The 25,946-nt window shown below is 38.2% G+C and overlaps 1 protein-coding gene across 3 annotated transcripts; it reads left to right on the forward strand.

The window, feature by feature from the left end:
• Positions 1-599: 599 nt before the first annotated feature.
• Positions 600-25,635, forward strand: vangl2 (VANGL planar cell polarity protein 2). 3 transcript variants are annotated; one of them, XM_023335546.1, is made up of 8 exons: positions 600-681; positions 15,722-16,078; positions 18,332-18,455; positions 19,621-20,228; positions 21,626-21,759; positions 21,909-22,044; positions 24,044-24,287; positions 25,206-25,635. In XM_023335546.1, the coding sequence occupies exons 2-8, from the start codon at positions 16,008-16,010 to the stop codon at positions 25,464-25,466; spliced, it is 1,578 nt and encodes a 525-aa protein (XP_023191314.1). In that variant the 5' UTR covers positions 600-681; positions 15,722-16,007; the 3' UTR covers positions 25,467-25,635. The 3 variants fall into 3 exon arrangements, with proteins under 3 accessions (XP_023191314.1, XP_005796613.1, XP_023191313.1); XM_005796556.3 differs by lacking the exon at positions 600-681 and adding an exon at positions 1,050-1,218; XM_023335545.1 differs by lacking the exon at positions 600-681 and adding an exon at positions 14,381-14,532.
• The last annotated feature ends 311 nt before the right edge of the window (positions 25,636-25,946 follow it).

The raw sequence follows: 25,946 nt of genomic DNA on the forward strand, positions 1-25,946 counted from the left end.
TGAAGATTGTAATTAAATAATTTAAAAAATAAAATACAATTTAGAAAGAAGTTAAAAATAAATGTTGCATTCCTTTTAAGCTAAAGCTTTGAAGATCTCTATTAAAATTCACTTAAGAAAAATATTTTATGTCTAATACATTTGTGAAAGTATAACAATCTTCAATATTTTCTAAATATTTTTATTTAAAAAATTAATTTTGAAAAACGTTGAGAAAAATACATAAATGATGCTACAGCTTCGAAGTTCTTTTCTAAAATTCACTTTAAAACAAAGTAGTTTAGTTAAAAGAATTTAATTCACTATTTTCCGAAAGTATTCTTTCTTAAACAGTACAAATATTGGGAAAATAAAGAGTTTTATGGATATAAAATAATATCTAGCCAATATAACTTCATATGTTGCGTTAAAGAAAGTGGGTCATTGGGGCCCCCACTCCCTAAACTCTATGCAGATATTAATTGTATTTTATGACGTCAAGCTACGCATTCCTTTCAAATGAGGAATTTAACGCGTTGCGGTGGAGCAGCATCGTTTCCTCGACCCCGTTTGTCCCCTGGGGGGAACCAGAGGTGGGGCCAATCCGGAGAGGAGGCGGGGCCCCACGGAGCTTCGGTTGAGTGGGAGAGAGAAAGTGGAAAGTGAGGGGGGAAAAATACCTGAATGGACGATCTGGAATAAGTAAGTAGTATTTGTATTTTTTTATTTTTTATTTTTTGCTGTGGAAAATGTGTGAGGAGGTTCCGTGGATTGTGTTCCGTGTTTCCGCGGAGGGAGGGAATCGGGGAGGATTGTGTGGCGCTGGAGATCTCCGGTTTCACCCCCACAAACAATAGTCTGCAGGACGCGATGGTCGCCTTCCCCCCCCTTTCTTCCTCCCAAACCGCAGGGACGTTTAGGACCCTCGTCGGCCCCCTAATGTCGCTCTAGCTCCGCGGTGCTGGTTCTGATCCCGGCAGACGCGAGTTCGGGTTTCCTGGGATCAGAAACGAAGATGCGCCTGGAGGAAATGAGCGCGTCCGCTCCGGCTGTAGGCCGAAGGGTTTGAATTTTCCTCCGGTTCGTCCATTCATTTCAGGAGGGCGACCCGGTCTGGACTCCGGAGAGAAACGGACCGGAGGTTTCTGGATCAAGGGGCCTGAAAGAACCTCCCATTGTCCCGCATTTTATAGCGGCCACAACTCTTGATACTGGGCTAAATGCTGCTGCTGGTTCCCAGTAAGTTCTCCCTTTGTGCATGTGTGCTGAATGGATGATGCAGGTTAGAGGAGCTAAATGCCTCCAGAAACCTTCTTCTTCTTCTTCTTCTTCTGTCTCTTTTTTGTCATCATGGGTCTGAAATTCAAACCAAAACGAGATGATTTTGCTGCTAAAGAGAGACAGGCCCAGCTTCAATGGGTATTGCAAGGCTAATCTATCGTCTGTATCAGTATTGGTTGAATGGGTGCATGTCAGCCTGGACGATAAATTGTCCCAGAAGTCATTGCGATAAACGATATTGTTGTTGTCTTGATTTCATTTTCAAGTAATATAATGGTAATGGCGTAACAATGCAATAACACATTATCAAAGGTCGATAAACTTTAAATTCAGATGAACATTTAACGTTGGAACTGGAATATATTTTAAAGATCCAAAGTAAATAAGCAAAGCAGCTGAAACAACAAATAAAATGGATTATGAACTCTCAACTGAACAAAACTGTTCTTCAAAACACATGGATCATTAGTCTCAGATGGGGAAAACAGGCAAAACTGCCAGTTAGGACTTTTGTAAAAAATAAAAATAAGTAAAAGTGCAAACTAACCAACTTCTTCTGAATGTCAAATGTTTACAGCATTATTCAAAATGATGCGTTTTCTATGATAGAAATTGTCCAAGTGGAAATTATCGTGAACAGAACAACAAATAAAATAAATTACAAAGTCCCTGTCCTTCAAAAAGAGGATAGTTGAGACCAAAACACCAGACTGAAGAGTTTTGTCGTCCAGTTTTTGGTAGAAAGAGAGAGAAAAGAGAAAAACGATAAATGGAGATTACTGAGCTTGTTTTAATTGATCATGCGATTAATTGATTTATTGCTTATTGTGTCAGGCCTGCTTGTGTGTAGAGGTGCAGAAAAATACCAATACAGAACCGTAACTCCTACTGAGCAATACGAACTTAGAATTTTTAAAAAGTAAAGATATTCCGTGCATAAATAAAAATAAACTAACTTACTATTTAAAATATATTTTTTAAACAAGATTTATATATTTACATTTGTTTTCCAAAGTCCAAGGAATACTAATTTACACTCTGGAAGATGAAGATGTGGTGCATTTAAGGCAGGAAATGGAGTTCATCATCATTTCTGGCACTTATTTTATTCCTGTATTTAACAGCAAATATATGTTTCTGAGTCTACATTGACGGAGGAAAATATGTTTCACTTAATTAGGAAATCTGTGGTAAATTATTGCGGTACAATGCCTTGCTAAAAAGTTAATTCCCTTTAACTCTACATATTTTGTCACATTACAACCAAGCACTTCAATGTATTCTTCTGGGATTTTATTTGTCAGCTCAGCTCTAAGTAGCTATGAAGTGGAATCTTCACTTAGTCAATATTTTTATTCGACATTTTTATTAAAATGGAAAAAATTAAATGTTCCATACATTTGGATTCAGTCAGAACTTCCTAGAATTGTCTGTCACTGTGAAAACAGTTACAAGTGTTTTCTTGACCTTTTATGTCAACAGACTTTTTAAAATCTGTTCTTTATAAATAATCTAAATCAGATTAAAAGTTGTGAAAGTTTTATCACTGACTTTCCCCAGTTGAAGAAAAGGATCCCCACTGCATAATGCTGCCACCACCGTGTTTCACAGCAGAAATGGTGTTTTCTTGAAAATTTGCGATGTTCACTTTATATATATTTGCAAAAACAAAACAAAAAAACTTATATTGTAGTCTGAGAGCATCTTCCTCAACATATTTGCTGTGTCTCCTACATGACTTGTGCCAGGCTACAGTAGAGCTGAAACGATTAATCAGATTAATTGTGACTAATCGATTATTGAAATACTAGTCAACTAATTCAGTAATTGATTAACTGAAGTATGCAGACTCAAAAATGCCATTTTGTTGAAAGAACAACACAGTCGGAGCAGGAATTAAACCAAACTTGCACAAAAATATATACATTTTGAATTTAAGATCAACAAAAAACCTTTAAATATGTAAATATGTTCAACCCAGGACTCCTCAAGCTTTAGCTTCACCTGGTTCAAATTCTTAAATAAAATCCCTATAAAGCACATTTTACAATTACTAATCACTTAATCTAAAAAAAACCCCAATCAAGCGTTCACTAAAGGAACGGTGTGTTATTGCATTTTAGGCAATAACATGATTATTTTTTTAATTAAAAAAAGTGAATTTAAATTTTTTTGTGCATATTTTTATGCATTTCTAATATTGTATAAAAATATTTTAGTGGTTAACTGAAATTTGGTTGAGCAAATTAATTGATTAATTGTCAGAATAGTCAATAGATTAATTGATTACTAAAATTGTCAGAAGTAGTCTGCATTATGCTGCTTTATTCTCAGACTAAATAAATCATTATAACACTATTAAATTGTGTGTCTTCCGCAGACATTTGGTTGCTCTTGATTTTATTTAGAGGTGTCAGAGTAAAGGGGAATAAATGCAAATGAACTACATGGTATACAAAATTTTATCTGGAATAAAGTTTTAAAAATATCAATCCTTTTTATTGCACTTCTAATTAATTCACTTCTACCGTCATCTGGAGCAAACCTGATGCCTCCATCGGATGATATCAATCAGCCAGTGGTGTTTGAGATTCCCCTGAACCACATCCATCTCGTCTCTCTGAGCCACTTCCTGTCTCTCTGAGCCACTTCCTGTCTCTCTCTGTGCAGTAATTTACTGGGATTTGTAGATAAATCCCTGGGGGAACTTTTAAAACGAGACACCAATGCAGAATAAATCTCATTGTATGAGTTTTGCTGGATGATAAATTGGATCAGAAATTGTTGTGATGAATTATAATATTGTCGTTTTCAACTATATACATATTAATGCAAGTACATTTTCTTAAATATCAAAAAAAACTTTAATTTCTAATAGGTGTGAGAATTTATTGTGTTTATCATTTATAGTGAAAATTTTCATATGATATTACATGATTTATTGTTGTCATGATAAATTCCAGTTAATGCTAAAAACTGTCTAAAATGTTACTTTTTTAAAACTATTTTCCGCACTGTTTTCTCCACAACAGTATTAGTAAATTAGAAAATATGATTAAATGAAGTTTCTACAAGCAGATTAATTGCATAAATCACGTTTCTTTCAGGAAAGTGGCGACTTCAAACTTATTTTAAATAGGAATGATTTTCAAGAGCAGCATTTATGTGTGTGGTGCCATGAATTCTGCGCAGTTACCTAAAAAAGAACGAATATGTAGATTTTTTTAATCATAATTTTTATCGTTATCACAATACTTCAGAGTATTGTGATAAGATTTTAAGTATCGTTCACACCTAAAAAAAATCTGACACTGGAACTGGAAAACATTTTAAATCTCCAAAATAAACTAAACAATAGTAATTAAAATGTATTATGAAATCTCGGCAACTGAAATCGCATTTCAAAAAATAATCATTCAGCTTAGACCTGGAAACAGGAAAAAGGGCAGGTAGTGCAAACTAAACCATTTTGTTCTGGGTTTCAAATGTTTGTTTCTCAAAATTTCCAACAAAATTAAAATCAAGCAACTCTTAATTGGAAATGATGGCTGTCATTTTAATTTATCATGCGATTAATTGATTTATTGCTTAATGTGACTGGATTAGTCACCAGCACACCTGCTGAAGTTTTCTAAACCCAAAAGCTATAAAGCTGACAGCAGCAGTTGCCCAGTTTGTCTCTGGTTTTCACTGATGTTGTCCCAGCCGAGCGTGGGTGGTGGTCGATAATCTGTGTGTGTGTGTGTGTGTGTGTGTGTGTGTGTGTGTGTGTGTGTGTGTGTGTGTGTGTGTGTGTGTGTGTGTGGCCTGCGCTGATGAGCCTCTTCCTCTGATGGATTCTGGGTGTGTGTACACGCTTATTTTCACAGTTGGTTGCCGAGCGGGGCCAGTCATTTCAGAGATGTTCCTCCCTGACAGCTGTTGTCCCCGTGCCAGCAGCTCCCAGCGTTTTCATGGCGGCTTCATTTCTTTTTGCCTTTGGGGACAAATGAGGCTGTAAAAAAAATGCATCTGTTTAAATGGAATGCAACAAGTTCTGAGCGATGCATATTTTATTTTACGTTTTCTAGGGTGTTTTTATTCAAAATCTTCCAGCGTTTCTCTTTTGACATCAAACATGGTAATAATAATGTCCTGTAAATCTCCACTTCTGATTAGTTATCGTGTAGTTTATCATATATCTTGATACATTTCTGAGAAACCTTTGATTTATTGTCTTGATAAATCTGTTGGGATTGTTGGTTTTACTCTTTTCTATTTTATTAATGGACTCTGACCGGAACCTTCAGAGTTGCATAAAGACAATTACAAAGTCGGCCTTCTATCACCTGCAGAATATTTCCTGGGTTAAAAGATTAATGTCACAGAAATATCTAGAGAAACTCGCATGCATTTAGCTTTAGTCACATTGATTACTGCAACAGTGTCTTCATTGCCTAAAAAATCCGACAATTGCAGCCGATCCAGAACTGTTTATTTAATGAGCGCATCGATAATATTAAAATAAATGTGCAGTTACAGTTTTCAGTTTAGTGATAAAAGTCAAATTTCTTTATGTGACTGGTGTCCTAAAGAAACGTATTACAAATCGGAATGTTTTTCAAGAGCAGTATTTGTGTCATGCAGTCACAATTGTACAGTTACCTACTAAATAGTCCTTATTGTCGCCTCGATCGTTATCACAGTAGTACCATAAAATGTCGCGATAAAAGTTAAAAAATTTTTTGCGTCACGGCTTTGTTTTTCCAACCAGGAAATACTTGGTGTAACTTCTTTTGGCCAGCTTAACAAATAACTTTTGAGCAAGATGTAAGTTTCTCTTGATTTAAGTAAATATTTTCATTCAGATTGATTAAAAATAGTTCTAGTTCCAATGTCAGGTTATTTCACTTATAACAACACATTTTTCTATGCCATATGTAAAATAATCTGCCACTGGAACTTGTACTTTAAAAAAATCAATATTAAGGAATTATTTACTTAAGATAATCTCCTATGTCTTACTGAAAAGCTACTTGTAAGTTAGTTTTGTCTTATTTCAAGTGTACTAAGATAGTCTCACTAGAAACTAGACCAACAATACTTGGTAAGATTTTGAGTTTTTGTTACTGGGGCTTCTCATTGAAGGAACATTCAGCTGTAGAAACATTATAATTAGTAAATTGCTGGTTTTGAAGCAGTGGGTATTTACCCCGTGGGTTTCTTGATACAGTTCATTCTTCCTCTGCTAGCTGTACCGTTTGAATTTGTTGTCAGATTCTGTGCCTCGGCTGCTACTTTAGAGTTAAAACTGGAATCTACAGTAAGTTAGGGGGACATTTTGATGAGGTTCTGTGTTTTTATATTGAGATTTGTTTTGAGAGACTGCTGCGCTCCTCTGTTTACACTGTACGCAAACCCTTTGGTCTGAGCTATAAAGCTACTCAGCCGTGTCACCAAGCAGGCCGGAAGCCGCCTGTGGACCACACACACAGATCACTGCAGTGAATCCACTCTGGATTTTCACACAGCAGAAAAACTCAGTTGAACTGCAAACGTACACTTCTGTTTGGCTAATAGTGTGGTGAAGAGATGTGAAGCTTTGTGTGGAAAGAGGAAAATGTTCATGCAGCAGGAAGTTTTTTTGTTTTACTGGACATACTGGTGCATTCAGACCAGCCTGTGGGCTTAGAGTGCAAACTTGATGTTGGAGCTTTAAGTGTAAAGGTGTTTTCTCACCGGATAGTCAGGTGGACTTGTTTCAACTGGGGATCAAAATTGCAACATTTATTACATTTTCACTGTATCAAATGAACTAAACCCTTTAAAAACTGTTCCTCTCCTTGCCTGTGGGGGCGCTGCTCAACGTACCACTGAAGGAAACGACACAAAAACTTCTGAGCACAACTTCCTTTTTCACAAACTGTAAACAAAAATCAAGTAGTGTCAGATTTTAGCGGTTGAAGGACTTCTTTTTTGTGTTTTGTGACATTTCTCCTGCTAGCGCTAGACTTGTGCGTTTGCTTTGGTTGTATTTACCCAGAATGCACCGCGCTATAGTCCGCTTTCTGCTTTTGGAGAGATCCAGTCCATTTGGAGATATATAGTCACCTTCCTAAAATAACGGCCCAAGCATTTTTCTTTTTTTGCCAAAAGTTATCTTCACTGCCAAAAGATGATTTAGCCAAAACAAAAAATGAGTAAGGCTATTATCTTAGGACGGTGATGGCTCAGAATCTTACCAGGTACTTTTATCTAGTTTCTAGTGCAAATATCTTAGCACGATTGAAATTAGACATGCATATATTAAAAGTAACTTTTCAACACATTATATGTGTTTGTTTTAGGTAAATAAGTCCTTAATATCAATTTTAAAAAAACTACCATTTCCACTGGCAGATGTTTTTCATTTGTAACATGGGAAAAATGTCTTTTTATAAATGAAATAATCTGCCAGTGGAACTAGTACTTTTCATCAATATTAATGCAATATTCACCTAAAAGAAGGTCGTACATCTTGCTGAAAAGTTACTTGCAAGCTAGTTTTGTCTTATTGTAAGTGTACTAAGATATTTGCATTAGGAATTAGACAAGTCACTGTTTTTGGTTCGCATCAGGGTTTTATTTCCCATTCACTCCTTTCCCAAACTAATCTGTCTTTTTAGGAAAATGAAATTGAGTTCTATTAAAGGGGACCAAACAGGACTGGTGTGAATGCACCCTAAAAGAGGACTTCCAGTGAGTTCCTTTAACTGGGCCAAAAGGACGGATGAATAGGAAATCTTATACTTCCCAGCAGTGGACCACACCTTTTGTAGATCAAGTGCTGTGTCATATTCTCACTTACAGGCTTCCAGAAAGGTGGCAGACAGGTGAACTCAGCATAAACATGTAACTCAGCTTATTTAAGACCAAGCTAAGTATGTGGCTGTTTACTTTAAGCTGCCCGAATTTACAGCCCTTTTAACATTTCTGATCCAAATAGCGTAATGCTCTGCTCTTTTTGCTTCTTCAAACCAGTTTCTTTTGTTTAGTGCTGCCTTTGTTATTTTGGAGAGCGTGTAAGCTGGAGACGGGCTCCGGTTACAAAGACGGACCCCTCTCTGCTGAGCTTTCTGTAGCATCTGTGGCTCGTTAAAGTGAACAGCGGGTCAAATGTGGACGTCGTGACGCAACCTTTACAGGAAGTGGGGTCTATTTCTCTTTAAAAACAGCGCTAACATACATCAAACCAGCTCGATGCATTCATCGCTACCTTCACACGAAGTGACACAAATACGATTTTTTTTATTGCCTTAATGCGACCCGAGTTTGATCTTTTCATGACCGTCTGAACACAGATCGGGTTTTTGTTTTTAATGCGTCACAGGCCACTTGAATATGTGGTTCTAAATCTGATATGTACCAAATCTTTTCAAATGTGACCTGAGTCTGTATGGCCAGGTCGCATTAATCCGACCTGAACGTCATTGACGCTCGACAAACGTCACTATTCTGCGTCCGGATGGGCGCAAGCGGGAAGAAAAACAACCATGGAGGAGGAAACGACTATTAAGTTACTAATGTGCTGGCTCCGGTTGAACAACAACTTCAAAATCGTAAGATATGCTCCACCATTAAGCATCCACGTCTACTTCCGCAAACACTGAGTACTTCTTCTTCTTCTTCATTTTTATGTTGGTTGGCTATATTTGACGTTATTGCGCCCCCTTCTGCGCATGCGGGTCACTTTCAGGTCGTCTGTAGTTCACACAGGACATCACAAGTCGCATATTTGGAAGCATAGACATGTTTGGAAGTGTGAACGACCACGTAAAAAAAATGATGATGATAATAAATCAGATTTCACAAAAAAATCGAAGTGGAACATAAAAGGCCTGCTGTCTTAACGTAGCCTAATATTTGTGCCAAGTTGTCTATTTGAAGACGGTTTCACTCTTTGTAGATGTTTATTAGAGGCAGGTTAGAATATTGTTGTTTGAACTTGATCAATATATTAGGATGTTTTTAAAAAAAACATGTTTATAATGGAAAAAAGCAGTAATTTCTGCTTTAGTTCTGTTTTAATAAATAATAAATCAGTTAATCACATGGTAAATTAAAATGAACGTGATCATTTCCACATGGACAACAATCTTTAAAGAGCCTTTTTTGTATCATTCAAAACCTGTCAGTTTGAAAAATGCTGCAAACCTTTGACACCCATTACAAAGTAGTTGGCTAGTTTGCACTTGTATGCATGTATTTATTGTTTTCAAAAGTCTTAACTGGTATTTTTTACCTGTTTTTCCTGTCTGAGACTAATGACTAATGTGTTTTGAAGAACAATTTTGTTTTGTTAAGAGTGCATAATCCATTTTGTTTGTTGTTTTGCTTGTTTTTTAAAAATCTGTTTTGGATATTTAATGTGTTTTGTGGTTCCAGTGGTTTAATATTCTTTGGAAATTAAAGTTAATTAAATTTTTGAGAAGGTGCACTTGCTTTTTATGCCTTTATCGTTATAGTAGCATAATATCATTGTTTATTGCTATCATTTCTGGGACAATTTATCATCCAGCGAAGTTTATCATGACATGAATATGCTTCAATGCTATTTCTAGAATATTGGGAGCTGTTGCATTTGATTGGTTAATTATTTTCCTTATCCACGCTGATTCTTACGTCTTCTTTGTGTTGGATGTTGGGTCATTAGCTCTTTTATGAAACTGGGTTTCTGGGTAATGTCAGGGCCGCTGTAACTAAATTAGAAGTATTCATAATATAATTAAGGCCAGTTGCAAATGCGGATTTTGAGATTTTATCTTATGGTGTCTTACAGATCAAACATCAATAATTGGTTAATGTGTTTTCTTGCGTTAGTGATGCCAGAAAATAAAGATAACATGTTTTTTGGATGCGATCATAAAAAAACAAAACCAAATAAAAAGTACTATCTTTTATTCTGTGGCACCATGACATTGAAATAGTTTCCCATTAGACACAAGGGTTATCTACCTTTAGTTGTTTAATGCAGGAATTTTAGATGTTTACAGGTAAATATGCTACTGGGATAACACAGGTGTTACATCTTCATGTTTCACTGCTTTGAATCTCAGCTGCAGCTTCTGCAATTATTATCTAATTATTATTTTCACCAGTCTGCAGGATAAATAGGGCTCCTGGACATGGAGGTTATTTCAGCCGCTAGAAGAAAACCTTCCAGCTGAAGTTCCCTTTAATTAAAACACTGTTTACATTTAATTTGTTCTAACAAAATCTTTTCTTAAATCACTGTAGGATCGTTAAAGATTTCTCAGATAAAACATAAATATGTTGATACCTGGAGAAAACTCATTAATCCCTGAGAAACAACATAATTTACAACACTTAAAAAAAGCATTTTTAGTCTACTTTTTCTCCAAATATCTTAGTACATCTAAAATACGACAAAACTAACTTTCATGTAACTTTTCAACAAGATGCAGGAGCTTGTTTTAAGTAAATAATGTCTTAATATTGATGAATCAAATACTAGTTTTACTAGTAGATTATTTTACCTATAACATTTGAAAAAGTGAAATTAGTACTTTTTAAAATCAATATTAAGAAATTATGAGTTAGTTCTTTATTTCAAATGTACTAAGATATTTGCACTTCAAACTAGACAAAAAAATTGGTCAGTGTGTAAATTATGTGGTTTCTCTGTGATTGATTTTCCTCCAGGAATCAACATATTAATGTTTTGTCTGTGAAACTGAAATCCGATTTTAGCAATGATGGAAATCTTTCACTACACTACAGTGATTCAAAGCAAAGCAGTGTTGAATCTTTGTTTTCTTTTATGAAGTTGTTTTGTGCGCTATGTCACATATTTGAGCATAATCCAAAAGTCAGAATGCCCTCTCTTATTGTGACGATCAAAGAGTAGCTTTCATGCGGTTCAGGATGAATTGTGTCCACATTTTTTGCCGCTAATCTCCTTTAAAAGCACAACACGACTCCGCTCCTTCCTCGGCGATTACTGGAGATAAAAGCTGGTCATTACATTTGAGGAGCAGGCTGTTAGTCATTTGAGTTTTGCGGTTTGGAGTAAACATGGTGGTGAGGTTTTGCTTAGAGCTGCAGGGTTTCAGAACCGTCTCCGGCCTGGAGAAGGATTCCAGTCTCGGATGGGAGAATCTGCCCCCTTTATTGGTAGACTGGAAAACCTAAAGGAATCCCACAGAAGGATTTGTACGTCATTTGGCTGGCAGAAAAGTGGATTTTAAAGACTGATGGAAAGGAGAAACCAGGATTTGTTGTGCGAGACGGATCGGATTGTCAGAGGCCAATCAAAACCTTTCTCCTCTCTTTCTCAATTTATTAATTGGGATTAAAATATTTGTTCAGTTCAGACTTGTGGGGGATACATATGGCTGAACTGACTAATTGCCAACTAATTTGGTAATCAATTAACCCTTAACTGGAGTATACAGATTAGGACTGGATGATATAAGTGCTTCATCAGTAGATTTCTGACTTGTTTGGGGAATCTGCCCCCTTTAATTGAAGACTGGGAAACCTAAAGAAATCCCACTGATGGATTTGTAAGTTATTTGGCTGGCAAAAAAGTGAATTTTAAGGGTGACCTGTTATGATTCATTGAACAAGTTAGGATGGATCAATAGGCTGTACTAAACATCTTTATAACATTATTTTGCTCAAAATCATTCTTAACTAATGAGATTTTAGTCTGCTCAGTTCTGCCTATTTCGAGCTGTTTTTGGGCCTCTGTCACCTTAAATCCAAATAAGCTGCTGCTGGCCACGCCCCCAACTCAACGTTTACACTCTCACATGAAAAAAGCTGCAAACAGATGTGCAATTTTACAACTGTACGTTTTTGAAAAGCAGAAATAGAGCCCCCTGCACAATAGGGGTTGAACGACTACATATTTTTTAAGGTCGACTACATCATGATAATAGTCGAGTCGATGTCGACTAGTCGCGGTGACGTCATAGTGACGTAAGCGCAAAAACCCTTCACAACTACTTGGAGGCTTTATTAGCTATTTTCACGGCAAATATTGACCCCCCCCCCACCACCACACACACACACACACACACACTCTCTCCCCTTCTCCTGCTTTTACTAAGTCTATTATGGAGATTCTTTGTGAGCAGCGGGGAAAAGTTTGTTGCACAAAGTCGGGTCTGACTTTTTTTTTCTAAACACCGGCTGATGCTGATGATCTCTGGATAGTTACTATAGGAGTCAAATGATCACACTGACTACATGGTGCTTTTGGAACATCACAAGCCGAACTTGTTATGAACGGATCCCGTTTGGTTACAGCTGAATTCAACGAAACCACCTGCTTCTCCTCCGCCCGATGCGCGGCAGGAAGCTCTGCTGACTCAGCAGATTGAACGATTTAAGATATTTTCTAGTCAACGTCAACATGATAAAAGTCGAGTCGATGTCGAGTTGACTAGTCGTTGTGACGTCATAGCAACGCAAGACGCAAAGCTTTGGAGTAACGTACAGGCTTTATTACCCGTTTTCACGGAAAAATACGGCATTTACACAGAACAACAACAAGTGAAACAACAAAACATCGGGATAGTTTATGATAAATAATAAGTTGCTGGGAAACCAACATTCAAAAGGAAACGCACATCTTTTAGATGGCATGTAAAAACAATAAAAAGAGGTGGCACGGGGGCGGGGGGGTAAATAAAGTTCACTCGCTGTCAATATTCTCTTCGCTAAGAGTTCGCTAAGAGCACATTGTCATACAAGGACCCAGTAATTTCTACCTGTTTGACAAGATGTGGGTTTTGTCCTCGATCTGTTTTGAAGACGCCATTTTATAGCCAGTGTTCTGTCAGATCAGCTGTCAGAGTATCATACACTCTGACAGCAGATCTGATGACACTTCTAAGCACGAAGTGTCATTCTTAGCACGAACTCACGGCTATATATATGTCAGACAAGTATACACTGTCATTACCAACTACAGGCTTTTATTTAATCAGCAGCTATCATTACCACAGATCTTTATTTAATCAGCAACATAACATCATAATGTATTAGTTAGATCGTCGTGACAAAGACACTCGCGAGCGGCTAAGTGACATCCTTAGCGGGAAGGGGGCGAGTTTTAGACGGCTCGTGTTTTGTAGTGGACTGCAGCTGCAACTCCATCTCCTTTTAAAAACACTGTAAAACCACAAATATGCATCCATCTACATATCATTTAAACTAATGTATTAACTTATTTTTCTTCTGTCTTGTGACGTATACTGTGCTGTCAGATCAGCACAGGCTGTCACCACCGGCAATCACATGACTGCGACTAGTCGACATGAAATGTAAAAACTCGCGAGACGTCCTAGAGTCGACTAGTCGACTAGTCGACTAATTGGTTCAACCCCTACTGCACAACCAACAAGAATTCAGCAAGTGGTTTCTGGATGGTAAGGCAACAACAAAACGCTGGTCTTTTCCAGCAGCCATTGTACAGTGCATACAGTGGTAAAACCAGTTGACCAAAAGTACTAGAACTTCGCTTGGGTTGCTAGGTAACGCGCAGTGCCTGCAAGTTTGTGACATTACATTCTGTAGGTTTTTGAAACGGCCCATTTTCCAGACACCAAAAAATATTAACTTATTGCCAAAAGTTAAAACACATAGGTGTTGTTTTTTTTTTTTACTTTAAGCGTTGGTTTTGTTTTTGGAAGCATTTGAGACTCAAATGGAGGTCCAAAAATGTGCAAAATGTGGATTTTGCACAAAGAAACAGTTCACCAAACCGGACCAGAACTTGTTGTGTGATCCATCCGTTTGACACAGAGGCCAGTCAAAGCCACGCCCTCCGCTTTCTCAATTAACCACAGTCTGACAGGCCGACATCCGTCATGCCTCCACTTTTATTCCGGTGACCTTCCTCCAGTGTGGAGAACAGGCCGACAGAGGCCGGCGTGAGGTCAGGTCTCCACGGCAACTGTCTTCATCTGAGCACCCTGTTTCATCCCCATGGCAGCGGAGAGAGGCCCCGTTTCCCTGGGGACCAGGGGCACGAGGGAGGGAATGCGAGCCGGAGCGAGGGCAAACAAGTTTAGTGCAAACACCGTAATCCAATATGGCTGCCATTGTGCCGCGGCTAACAGAGGCTGGAGCCGACGTCTTGGAGGGGAGATACAGTGGTGTAATGATTAACCTCAGCAGAGGCCAGGAGGATGCGATCTGAGCGGGAACGGAGAAACCAGAACCTGGGTTCAGGGGGTTAATGGGTGTAAGCGTCCATGGAGGACACAGGGCTCCGTCTGCAGGGTGAGACCTCTGATTCCCACTGTGGGTATAAAAACACAGACTCTTCAACACAGACGTTTCACTGCAGAGATGCATATTTAAAATGACTAATTTTCTGACCAACCCTCTTTAAATCTGTTGTGAATTAAATGGAATTAATCAATTAATTTCATGATAAATTGAAAAGAGATTGATCATTTCTGTTCTGATGATACTTTTTGAAAGGCAGTTTTGTTTATAGAGACATAATCCATTTTATTTATGGTTTTGGATACAAGTGGGGTTTTATTTTTCACTTTTGTTCCGGTGTTTTATTTAGAATATTTTAAATATTTACATTACATTACATTTTGAGTGGAAAATTGTAATGTTTACTAGTTTTCTCAGTTGTTGACTATGGAGTGTCTTCTGTGACTTTGTGTGTTTTTGTAACGTAAAGGATTTTGAATTGCCTTGTTGCTAAAATGTGTTTTACAAATAAACTTGATTGATTGATTTACAAATGTATTAGTCTTGCGTTATTATGCCCTAAGCAATATATTACTTGAAAATGTTCTCAAAGGAACATTATCACTTAATGCAATAATTATTGGGAGAATTTTTCCTCCACTATTTGTTGCATTTTTTCCCTCATAAGTAATTATTTGCTTTGAGTTAGTAAATAAAAAATACAGTTACTGTTAAGTGTCTGCTGTTTAATGCTCCATTTGTTTTACAACCTGTCACTTATTTAATTTCTATACTTAACAAGTCAGCAAAATAATTTATTACTTTTTTGTTTTAGCTGTTTCTTGTTTTTCTTTTTTCTTAGGGTGTTCACCGAAATCTATTTTCTTTTGTTTCTTTTTCTACTTGTATATTAATATTGAGGGGAAAAGAATCCCAGAATTGTGCTGCAAGTTAAAGATTTTGAAATATGGAAACTGAGACGTTGGACTTTGTAGGCTGTTATAGTTTGAAACTCTTGTTTTGTTATTTTTTTACATGAACACTGATTTTAATCTAGCACTGGCAGCATGAAGGTAAACAGCTTTGTGGAGCCGATAGAAAACAAGCTGTCAGCATCAATTATAATGAAGGCAGGAAGTTCAGTGGAAATTAGAAGGTTGTCGTTTCTTAGTTTGGTCCATCTGGTTTTTGTTAAATGTTCATTTAAAACCACAAGATTCAAGTAATATAAAGATTAAATCTTTTTTTTTCTTGTTTTCAGATCTGATCCACATCATCTCTCCCCCCGCTGTGACTCTCCTGCCCATCATCCTCTCCCAGTCCCTTCTCCCCCGTGTTCTCCCGCCTCCCCTCTTCTTCGTCCCCCATCTTCATCAGCCTCCAAGATAGATTCCCTCAGGAGCAAGGTTGATCTGCTCAAGCTGCCTCTGGCTCTCTCCACCAAGTCCATCTCCGAGCGCAAGCGCCAGCTGGGAGGCGCCGGCGAGCGGCGCAGCGCGGGGGGAGGAGGCGGGGCTCGTACAGCCCGCTCACCGCCGACCCGAGACATGGACAACGAGTCGCAGTACTCGGGATACTCTCACAAGTCTTCTCACTCTCGAAGCTCCCGAAAGCACAGGTGGGTACAACGAGTCAAACGTCCAAACATGGTGTTTCTGGTCAAATTTATGAAAATTATCTGAAAACAAGCAACTTTGTTAATTTAGATTTCAAAGGTAAAATGATCAGTATTTGAGGTGTTTTGATACAAATATAAATCGAACGTTTGGTTCGATTTTTTTAGATCGAAGACTTTTTTTTCTCTCTCCATGTGACAGAATTTGCAAAATACTTTTTCAATGCAGTGTTTTCTCAAACTGTCCCTTTACCAATTGACACCAATTAGGAATTACATAAATTTGGATCAGAAGAGTCAAAGTAACTTTTTTGCAAATTCTTTTTTATTTTTATTTTTCAGAACTACATACATTAAAAGGCTCCACAGTAAAAAAATAAACCATTTTTTTTTACACAAAATGCTACAATTTAAAGATGAGAAAAGATAATTCAACACTTGATATGCAGCTGTGGGAAAAATGAAGAGCCCACTGCACTGAACCCCACTAAAAACATCCTGGTTATTCCACCAAATATTGATTTATGAACTCCTTCTGAGTTAAAACATTAGTATTGTTGTTTCTAAATGAATCTGAATTGGTTTTATTTGCATTATTTAAGGATTGCATCTTTTTTATTATTTGGACCGTTTCTCATTTTCTACAAATAAATACTAAATTTTTGCTTTGAGTTTCGAAGACATGTTGTCAATAGTTCATAGAATAAAAGAACAATGTTCATTTTACTCAAACATAGACCTATAAAAAGTCAAATCAGAGCAACTGGTAATTTTGCAGTGGTTTCTTAATTTTTTCCAGAGCTGTATATTCAGTTTTAGGGGTGGATGACATGGACTGAATTATTTCTCTTGATACTAAGTGATAACAACAATGTATTATGTCTTTTTTAGGTAACTGTATGACTGTGACTGTGTGTGACAGTTTTTAAATCCCCACAAACACAAATAATTCTCTTGAAAAACATAACGCATCTATAAAATGTCTTTTTTTAGCACAGCAGTTACATAAAGATGCGTGATTTGTATAATTTAACTGAACACAGTAACTGTATTTTCATATTTATTGGTATTTATTGATGTTTCATGGAACAAACAGTGGAGAAAATAATAAAACTATCAATCCTGACTATAAGGTTGTTTTTTTAACAATAACAATAAAACAAAATTCTTATTGTGATAAGAAATGTGTCACAATAAATGATGAACAAGGCATTGTTTTGTTCAAGATGATTTTTGGAAAATATTGCATAACAACTAGTAATTCCAGCTTCTTCTATCTAACCACAGAGTAAATCAGCTGAATAATTGGTATTTACTTTCTAAAACTCGTAAGCCAAACCTTTAATTTTAAATAATCAATAGTTACCTGAAAGAGAAATCATGCAGCTAGAAGTATTGGGCACATTTCTACTAAAGTGAAGAGAGCAGAGCTAATTTTTAATGTAGCAAACTTTTAGCAAACATTTAGTCTTTCCCTAAGTTAGTTATTCCAGATAAATTGCCAACATACTCGGCTGTTTTGTAAGCTTTCAGTTGAATAATGTTCAACATCTGTGTTGACGTTTTGATTATCGACTCTTCAACCAGTTACTTTTATATTCATGCTCTTATTTTGAAGTGGACAAAGACTGCTTATGCAGCAATTCTATTTCCTCTCCTCTTGTTCTCTCACTTTTTTTAACTTTACTTGAAAGGAGAAACATACAGGGACGTAATAAAACACAGACAGAAAAGAAACGGCATAATGGAGAAATGTGACAACGTACTGAAAATGTCAGGAAGAGGAGAAGCTTCTTAAAGAGACAGACGCTCAATTTCAAAGTGTCACATTTCTTTTAAGTCATGTTGGATACATACAGCATTTTTATAACAATCCAACTATAACATAGAGCTATTTTTGAGTAATTATGTGCCTGGAAAATAACTCCACCCCTTTAAATAATAAACGGACGGCATGTTGAGTAGAAATTTTTACATGAATTTGATGCATTTGCTATCAGAATAAGGATGTTGAAGCCATCAGAAGAACATATGAAAAACAAAACTGAAGATTATTTTTATGCTGAATCAAACAAAAATAGAAAATGTTTGGCATCTAATTTCAAACTTATTGTTTATGCGTAACAACTGTTTCAAATCATTGTCTGTTTTCCTTTTCTGGCTCTGACATTATGATGCATTTCAGACACAAAAAGAGGGAAAGCCACATTGCTGAGCGCTGAGTTTCTCTGTTAATGTTTGTGTTTTGGGCTTCAGGGACCGGAGGGAGCGGCACCGCTCCAAAAGCAGAGACAGCAGCAGCCGTGGAGACAAATCAGTCACCATCCAGACGCCCGGAGAGCCGCTGCTGGACGCAGAGTCGACCCGAGGAGATGACAGGGTCAGCCTCACCGACCTTTCTGTTTTTAAACCTCTACATCCGCGGTGATTAATGTTTAACCTCAGGAATTATCCATGCAGATTAATCATATATTCCCAGCCTGGATAGATGTTTATCTGAGTGTAAACACAGTTTTGGGCGACGCTGCAGTCTTATCACAGCTGTCTGCCTTCATAACAGAGGCTTGTTGACGGGTTTCGGCAGAGCGGGCCTCAGGAGTGGGCTCTTGAACTCCATCAGCGGCCGATTGTGTTTTGTTGGAGCAGTCGCTCATTTGGTTTCAGTCGCTGTCAGCAGGGAAGAAGCAGGTGTTGACATTTTCCCAACAGAGCCTCTAACTGCAGACGATGAATTACTTTGAGTTTAAAGGTGTGTTTCCAGTGAAGGGGAGGGGGGTGTTTGTTTCTGGATAGACAGAAAAGGAGGCTTCATTTTTCCTTACTTTTTGATTAAAAATAAGGATGGAAATGTAATTTTCTTAATTACATATTTGTTTCCAGTCTTAAAGAAAATATGACTTTATTTTAGCAGTTCTTCAAAAAACACTTTGACGTAATAAACAAAAAACTTAATAATGTATAGAGAAACTGGAGGGTTTATCTACGCATCACCAGAAAGACAAAGTTAAACTTTTCTGCACTCTTAGAGGCTCCCAAGTGCACAAAGAAGTTTGATTTTGCGTAATATGACCTCTTTAAAACAGTGTCCAACATGTGGAGCATGGGCAGTTGGTGCCTTCTGAAAAATTGAAATAATTCTCCATGTTTTGGTTCTGGTTCTGTGGATGCAGAGCAGAACCAGAAGACCCGAGTAATCTGGAAAATTGATGAAACAACAGCATCTTTAATGTATTTTGGTGCCAAGTATTCAGTGATTTATGAACTAACACAAGTATTTTAAAGTCCATGAAGACACTGTTGCAATAATGAATGCAACTAAAGATGAAATATGAGGAAAGATGGCTCAACACTTGATATGTATTCAGTTTCTCTAAATCTTGCTGCGACGTTTGTCTTTTAATCCTGGAAATGTTCTTCAGGTGATGGAAGGCCGACTTTGTAACCATCTTTATGTGCCTTTGGAAGTTCAGGTGAAATTTCAGGCCTGATCAGTAGTTTCTAGCTGCATGATAACTCTAAAAAATGTCTGATCCCGTTTCCTGCAGGATGATAACTGGGGAGAGACCACCACTGTCGTCACGGGAACCTCCGAGCACAGCATCTCAAACGAGGACCTCACCCGCGTCACCAAAGATCTGGAGGAGTCGACGCCGCTGGAGTGCAAGCGCTTCATCGGCCCAGCACTCGGAGGCTGTCTGAGCTTCTTCGCTCTCATCACGCCGCTGGCCTTCCTCATCCTCCCTCAGGTCCTGTGGCGGGACACCCTGGACTCCTGCCGGACGCCCTGCGAAGGCCTGTACGTCTCGCTCGCCTTCAAGCTCCTAGTCCTGCTCATCTCCTCCTGGGCGCTGTTCCTCCGCCCGCCCAGAGCCACGCTGCCGCGGTTCTTTGTCTTCCGCTGTCTGCTGATGGTGCTGGTGTTCCTGTTCGTGGCGTCCTACTGGCTGTTCTACGGCGTGCGGGTGCTGGGGCCCAGAGAGAGGGACTACAGAGGCATCGTGGAGTACGCCGCCTCGCTGGTGGACGCCCTGCTCTTCATCCAGTACCTGGCTCTGGTGCTGCTCGAGGTCCGACACCTGCAGCCGGCTTTTTGCCTAAAGGTGGTCCGCAGCACGGATGGAGCCAGCAAGTTTTACAGGGTGGGTCATCTCAGGTGAGTGACTGATCCTGGAAACACATTCACAATATTACTAGCTCAAAATAATCTATGTGAGGGGCGTCCAAAGTGCTCTTTCTGAGTTAAAACATTAGTTTTGTTTTTCTAAATGGATATGAAATTGTTTTCTTTGCATTATTTGAGCTCTAAAAGCACATCAACTTTTTCCTTATTTTGACAATTTTTCATTTTCTGCAAATAAATACTCAATTTTTGCTTGGGATTTCGGAGAAATGTTGTCATAGAATAAAAGAACAATGTTCATTTTACTCAAACATGTACCTATAAAAAGTCAAATCAGAGAACTGATCATTTTAAATGGTCTTTTATGTTTTCCAGAGCTGTAGATGGAGACTTTCTATCTTTAATTTGGACAAAATTACCATAAATGAGTAACATCTTCCTACAAAATAAAATATTCACTATAACTCAAAGGAGTGATCTTTACATAATCACACTTTTGTTTTTGTCTTTTCTAGAACCGGTGACTGTAAACTGAGAAGCAAACTTTGCTGCACCCAAATCTGTTTTTCATGAATTTAATAAACTTGCGAGCATTTTCAAAGACCGTTTGACCTAAATCTTGACTTTATTCATCACAGTTGATTAAATTGTGTTCTATTTTTCTCCAACTGATACCTAGAAAATTTGCTAAATTATTTTCAATAAGGCACATATCCAGAAACCTTTTTAAGTTTTGGACTAGAACAAATCTGACTTATTTATTAGTTTAAGTGTTATATGTTTATTTTATTGTTGAGAGGGGAAAAAACTTTTTTTTGGCCCTCCAGTCCTTTTTGCTAAATGATTTCAGCCCAAGTGACAAAAAGTTTGGACACCCCTGCTCCATATTTAGATTAATTAGGATACTGTGCAGGTTTCCAGCCATTGTTGAGCATCTTTTGATTTTCTTTCCACATATCCTGATTTTTCTTAGACATTTTTGTATCATAAACTATCCTGGTAAGGAACAGGAAGTGGAAACATGCCTGAAGATTTTTTTTTTTTTTCCTGACTGATGGCTTTTATTTTGGTAATAAAAGTTTTGTCTAACCAACAGATTTTTTACTAAAAGCTTGACAAGAATAACAAATCAATTCTCAAAGCTTGCATGTTAAGCCTGAATTTGCACTACTACAGTTTGTTTAGTCTAAATGTATTTTTATGTTCCAGGAAACATTTTGAGCCTCAGTTGGTTTATTTTTCTACCGTTTTCTACCCCAGAGGAGAAGCCTCCACCTCTCTGCTCCTGATAATGATGTTTTATCTTCATGTTTCTTTGGAATGGGCTGTAATTAAAGTATTTTTTATGTCATAAAAGGACGCACAAGCATTTCTGTAAATGTCTAGAGTATAGCAGTGGATGTTTGAGTGGTTTTGTAATTTGTTTGCAGCATCCAGCGAGCGGCCGTCTGGGTGCTGGACCGGTATTACAACGACTTCTCCGTCTACAACCCTGCTGTGGTCAACCTTCCCAAGTCCATCCTGTCTAAGAAGATGACCGGATTCAAGGTTTACTCCCTGGATGGTGAGTGATTATCACTCTAACCTCAGCCTGCTTGTGATTCTCCCACACACGACGTTATTCCCCTTTTGTTCTCACTTTGAGTATTAACACCAGACGAAAACCTGTCATGCAAACCTCTAAACCCTCCCTCTGCGTGTGTCGTCTTGCAGAAAACACCACCAATAACTCGACGGGCCAATCGCGCGCCATGATCGCAGCAGCTGCCAGGAGGAGGGACAATTCCCACAACGAGTATTACTACGAGGAGGCCGAGATGGAGCGCAGGATCCGCAAACGCAAGGCCAGGTTAGCTACAGCAAGCAACGGTGTAAAACCTGAGAACAGAACCGAAATCTGCTTCTGTTCAAAGTAAACGGGCATGTAGTGACGAGAGAGCAATCGTGGAGGCTGCTGTGGATATCATTAAGGCCTTTCCATCATGTAAACTCCGACAATCTGACTTAAGCCTTCATTTAAATGAGTCATGGTTGTCCTGTTCTCACATGTTCTGGTTGTTACGGCTGCTGTAAAAATCAGACAGTTTTCCGAGCCAGGCTTTTCTTTTGGAGAAAAGCTTGATCAATTGGCAGTCTGCCGCTTTGAGAAGTCATGCTAGCTTATGTCCTAACAGTCCAGAATAATGAGTTTATTCTGTTTACTTAGAGCCGAGGCATTGATTTCAGAGGAACACATAGTTTCAGTTTTGCTAGCCTCAGATGAACTGGTTAACTTGACTATTAGGGTTTCATAACTTGATATTGTCATTTCTAGCATATATGTTATCTCACTGGAAGGTGTAGAAACACTAAACAAATAATTATACTCAGAAATATAAATGGCTTGATCTGTAGGCATAGTGTCTTGAGAAAGTGTTTATAACCCTTGAATTTTTCACCTCAAAGGTTTCTTAGAGAATATTAGTGAACAGCAATCAAGAGTGACTCTAGAAGAGCTGCAGAGATACGGGTCACATTCACGCAAAAATAAAAATAAAAATCTGTTTCCAGTCCCTGCAACAACTGCAGACATAAAGCCAGAGCTACTGCAGAATGTCTTAGACCTAAATGAAAAGTTCAGACATAAATCCAGCTGCAGAGCTGTGGCAATAATTGATAACTGATGTTCACAGATGCGCTCCATCCAGTCAGACTGAGCTTGAGCTTTTCTGCAAATAGCAAAGGGAAAAAATACTTGTTTCTAGATGTGCACAGCTGGTAGAAAACCCAACACATCTGAAGCTCTAATTATGGGATTCTAAAAAAATATTATCTCTGGAGAGCCAGTCACAAACGCATTTTCCTGATTGTGTATTGATAAAACCCATTAACAAACTGTTAAAATATTAATAACATTCAATAAGAACTTCTTTAAATTAAATAGCACTGAACATCTTTCCACATTGATGAGTCCCTCCGGGATTTTGGGATTGCTTTCATGATTTTTCCCCCAATCAAACTCAGATTCTGTGGTGCTAATTTAATATTTGCAAGGAAATTTACCAATATTTGTATATTGGTAAATATGATAAAGTCATATTTATAATATTTATCATGGTAAATATGACTTTCTGTTCCTAGCCATATTAGTCACAGACTAACGTCAGATAAAATAAGTTAGAAGTAAGAAATACTGCCACCTGCAGGTGGGAGTTAGAAGTCACTTAAGCTCAATGTTTTTGACTATTTTTGTGGAAATTTGCAATAAACTCACAATTATGCAGGGGCCTGTTGATTTTCACGCAGAATTAAAAACAGACAGATTGATGTAATGCGGCAGTAAACAGATAAAAGCTGCTTTAATTTGATTGATACAATAATATATAAACACACGAGTGTCTTAAAAAGCTATGATGAACCTTGAGTTTGACACGAATAATAAACCATTCATCTACAATTTACTGTAATTATTTCTAAGCCTGTCATGATAATACATTTTGCTGGAGGATAAATTGTCCCAGAAGTTATTGTAATAAATAATATGGTTGTTTTGAGGTCATTTTCAAGTAATATAACAGTCATAATAATGTAAGAACAGAATCTCAAAGATCAATAAATTCTACTAAACATTTAAGACGTTTTAAATATTAAAAATAAAGAAAGAAAAGCATCAGAAACAACAAAATGAAACGAATTATGAAGTGTGTGGAAATAAACAAGTCAACTTGAGACCAGCATCCAGTTTTTGGTACAAAGAGAAAAACGATAAATCATGCAAATCAAAATTATTGTGATTAATTGATTTATCGTTCATTGTGACAGGCCTAATTGTATCCCATGTTCGGTCGTTGTCATGGTTACCTGTCCAGGCTGGTCGTGGCGGTAGAGGAGGCCTTCACGCACATCAAGCGGCTCCACGAGGACGAGGCGGCGGCGTCTCCCAAGCACCCCCGGGAGGTGATGGACCCCCGGGAGGCGGCGCAGGCCATCTTCGCCCCGATGGCGCGCGCCATGCAGAAGTACCTGAGGACGACGCGGCAGCAGGCCTTCCACAGCATGGAGAGCATCCTCACGCACCTGCAGTTCTGCATCACCCACAACATGACGCCCAAGGTGAGAACAAGGCGTTTCCATAGCGATGTGTTACATCGACTGTATTGGCGTCAACGTCTAAGTAGGAAAGAAATGCTGTTTCTTCCGTCTTTCTTTGGGTCTGATTTTCTATTCTTTCTTCATTTTTTGTTTTTCATTCTTGTCTTTCCTTCCTTTCTTTTTCTCTTATTTCCTTCCCTGCGTCCTCCCTCTGTCCCTTCTTTACTTTGTTCGCTGTATCTTTTATTTCTCCATTCTCTGTTTTTCCTTGCTTGCTTTTTTGATTGACATGTCTCTATTTTTCCTTTTTCCATCCTCATTTTCTTTCTTCTTCCCTCCTGTCTTTCTGTATTCTTCCTATTTTTATTCCTTCCTTATTTTTTCATGCGTTTTTCCTTCATGTGTTCTTTCTTTCTTTTCACCTTTATTTTATTTTCATTTGTACTTTTTTCTTCCTTGACTCCTTGCCTTTTTCTATTCCTTCCTTATTTCCTTTCATACTTTTTTATTCATTTGTCCTTCATTCCTGTCTTTTTGTCTTTACCTTTTTTCCTACCTTCTTCCCTTCTTTACTTTTTTCATTGTCCTTTTTTCCATTCCTTCCCTTTTTTCTTGCATTATTTTTTTTAATTAATGTCTTTGTTATCAATTTTCCCTTCTGTCCTTTTCTTATTTCCCTTCCTCCTTTCATTTCTTCTTCTGTTTCTTTATTTTTCTTCCTTCGTTCTCTCCTTTCATGCTTATTTTTTCCGCTCCTTCCTTCTCTCCCTCTTTTTATTTTAATTTTTACTCTTTTCTTCCTTGTGCTCTTCCCTTTTTCATCCTTCCTGCTGAACCATAAATCCACAGTGAATGTTTGTGTTTTATATTTTTATGATGGAAGGTAAATTTCTGTGAAAGGATAAATTTATTAATTTTCTGTCTCTTTTTGTTTGTCAGGCCTTCCTGGAGCGATACCTCACCCCGGGCCCCACCATGCAGTACCAGCAGCAGAGCGGCAGGGGGCGCCAGTGGACTTTGGTGAGCGAGGAGCCCGTCACCTCGGGCCTCCGGCAGGGGCTGGTCTTCTCCCTGCGGCGCCTGGACTTCTCCCTTGTCGTCACGGTAACGCCGCTTCCCTTCCTGCGGCTCGGCGAGGAGTTCATCGACCCGAAGAGCCACAAGTTCGTGATGCGGCTTCAGTCGGAGACGTCGGTGTGAGCGGGGCCGCTCCTCCTGGACGTGACACGGACACGCTTCATTATCCAATCAGCAATCAGCCTTCTCTCACGCTCTTCTGTGACAGAAACCAATCAGAAGGAGGAATGCTGCTTTTTTTTTTTTGATCATCAAACTGTGATCGGCTCAATGATTGTTCCAAAAAAAAAAACAAAAAACCCCAAATGAACAGAGGCCTTTTCGCCGCCGGCGTTTTCTCTCTAAGAGGTTTATTTCTCTTTAACCACTGAACCACAGAGGAGCAGTGACTCAACACACGAACGCAAGAGGAAGGAGGAGATTATGTCACTTCCTGTCAGTCACTCTGGTGATGTTTTCTCCGATAGCGCATGGATCTGCTTTTATATGAGAGGGCGTAGCTTTTACTGTTTTAACCTGCAGAATGCAGCAATACGTGCTGTGAGTTGATTGTTTTTATGTAAAGAAGAGCGGATCTACATAATACAGCTTTTTTAAAAACAT

This window comes from Xiphophorus maculatus, chromosome 6, assembly GCF_002775205.1.
Source record: "Xiphophorus maculatus strain JP 163 A chromosome 6, X_maculatus-5.0-male, whole genome shotgun sequence".
NCBI classification, from domain to species: Eukaryota; Metazoa; Chordata; class Actinopteri; order Cyprinodontiformes; family Poeciliidae; genus Xiphophorus; species Xiphophorus maculatus.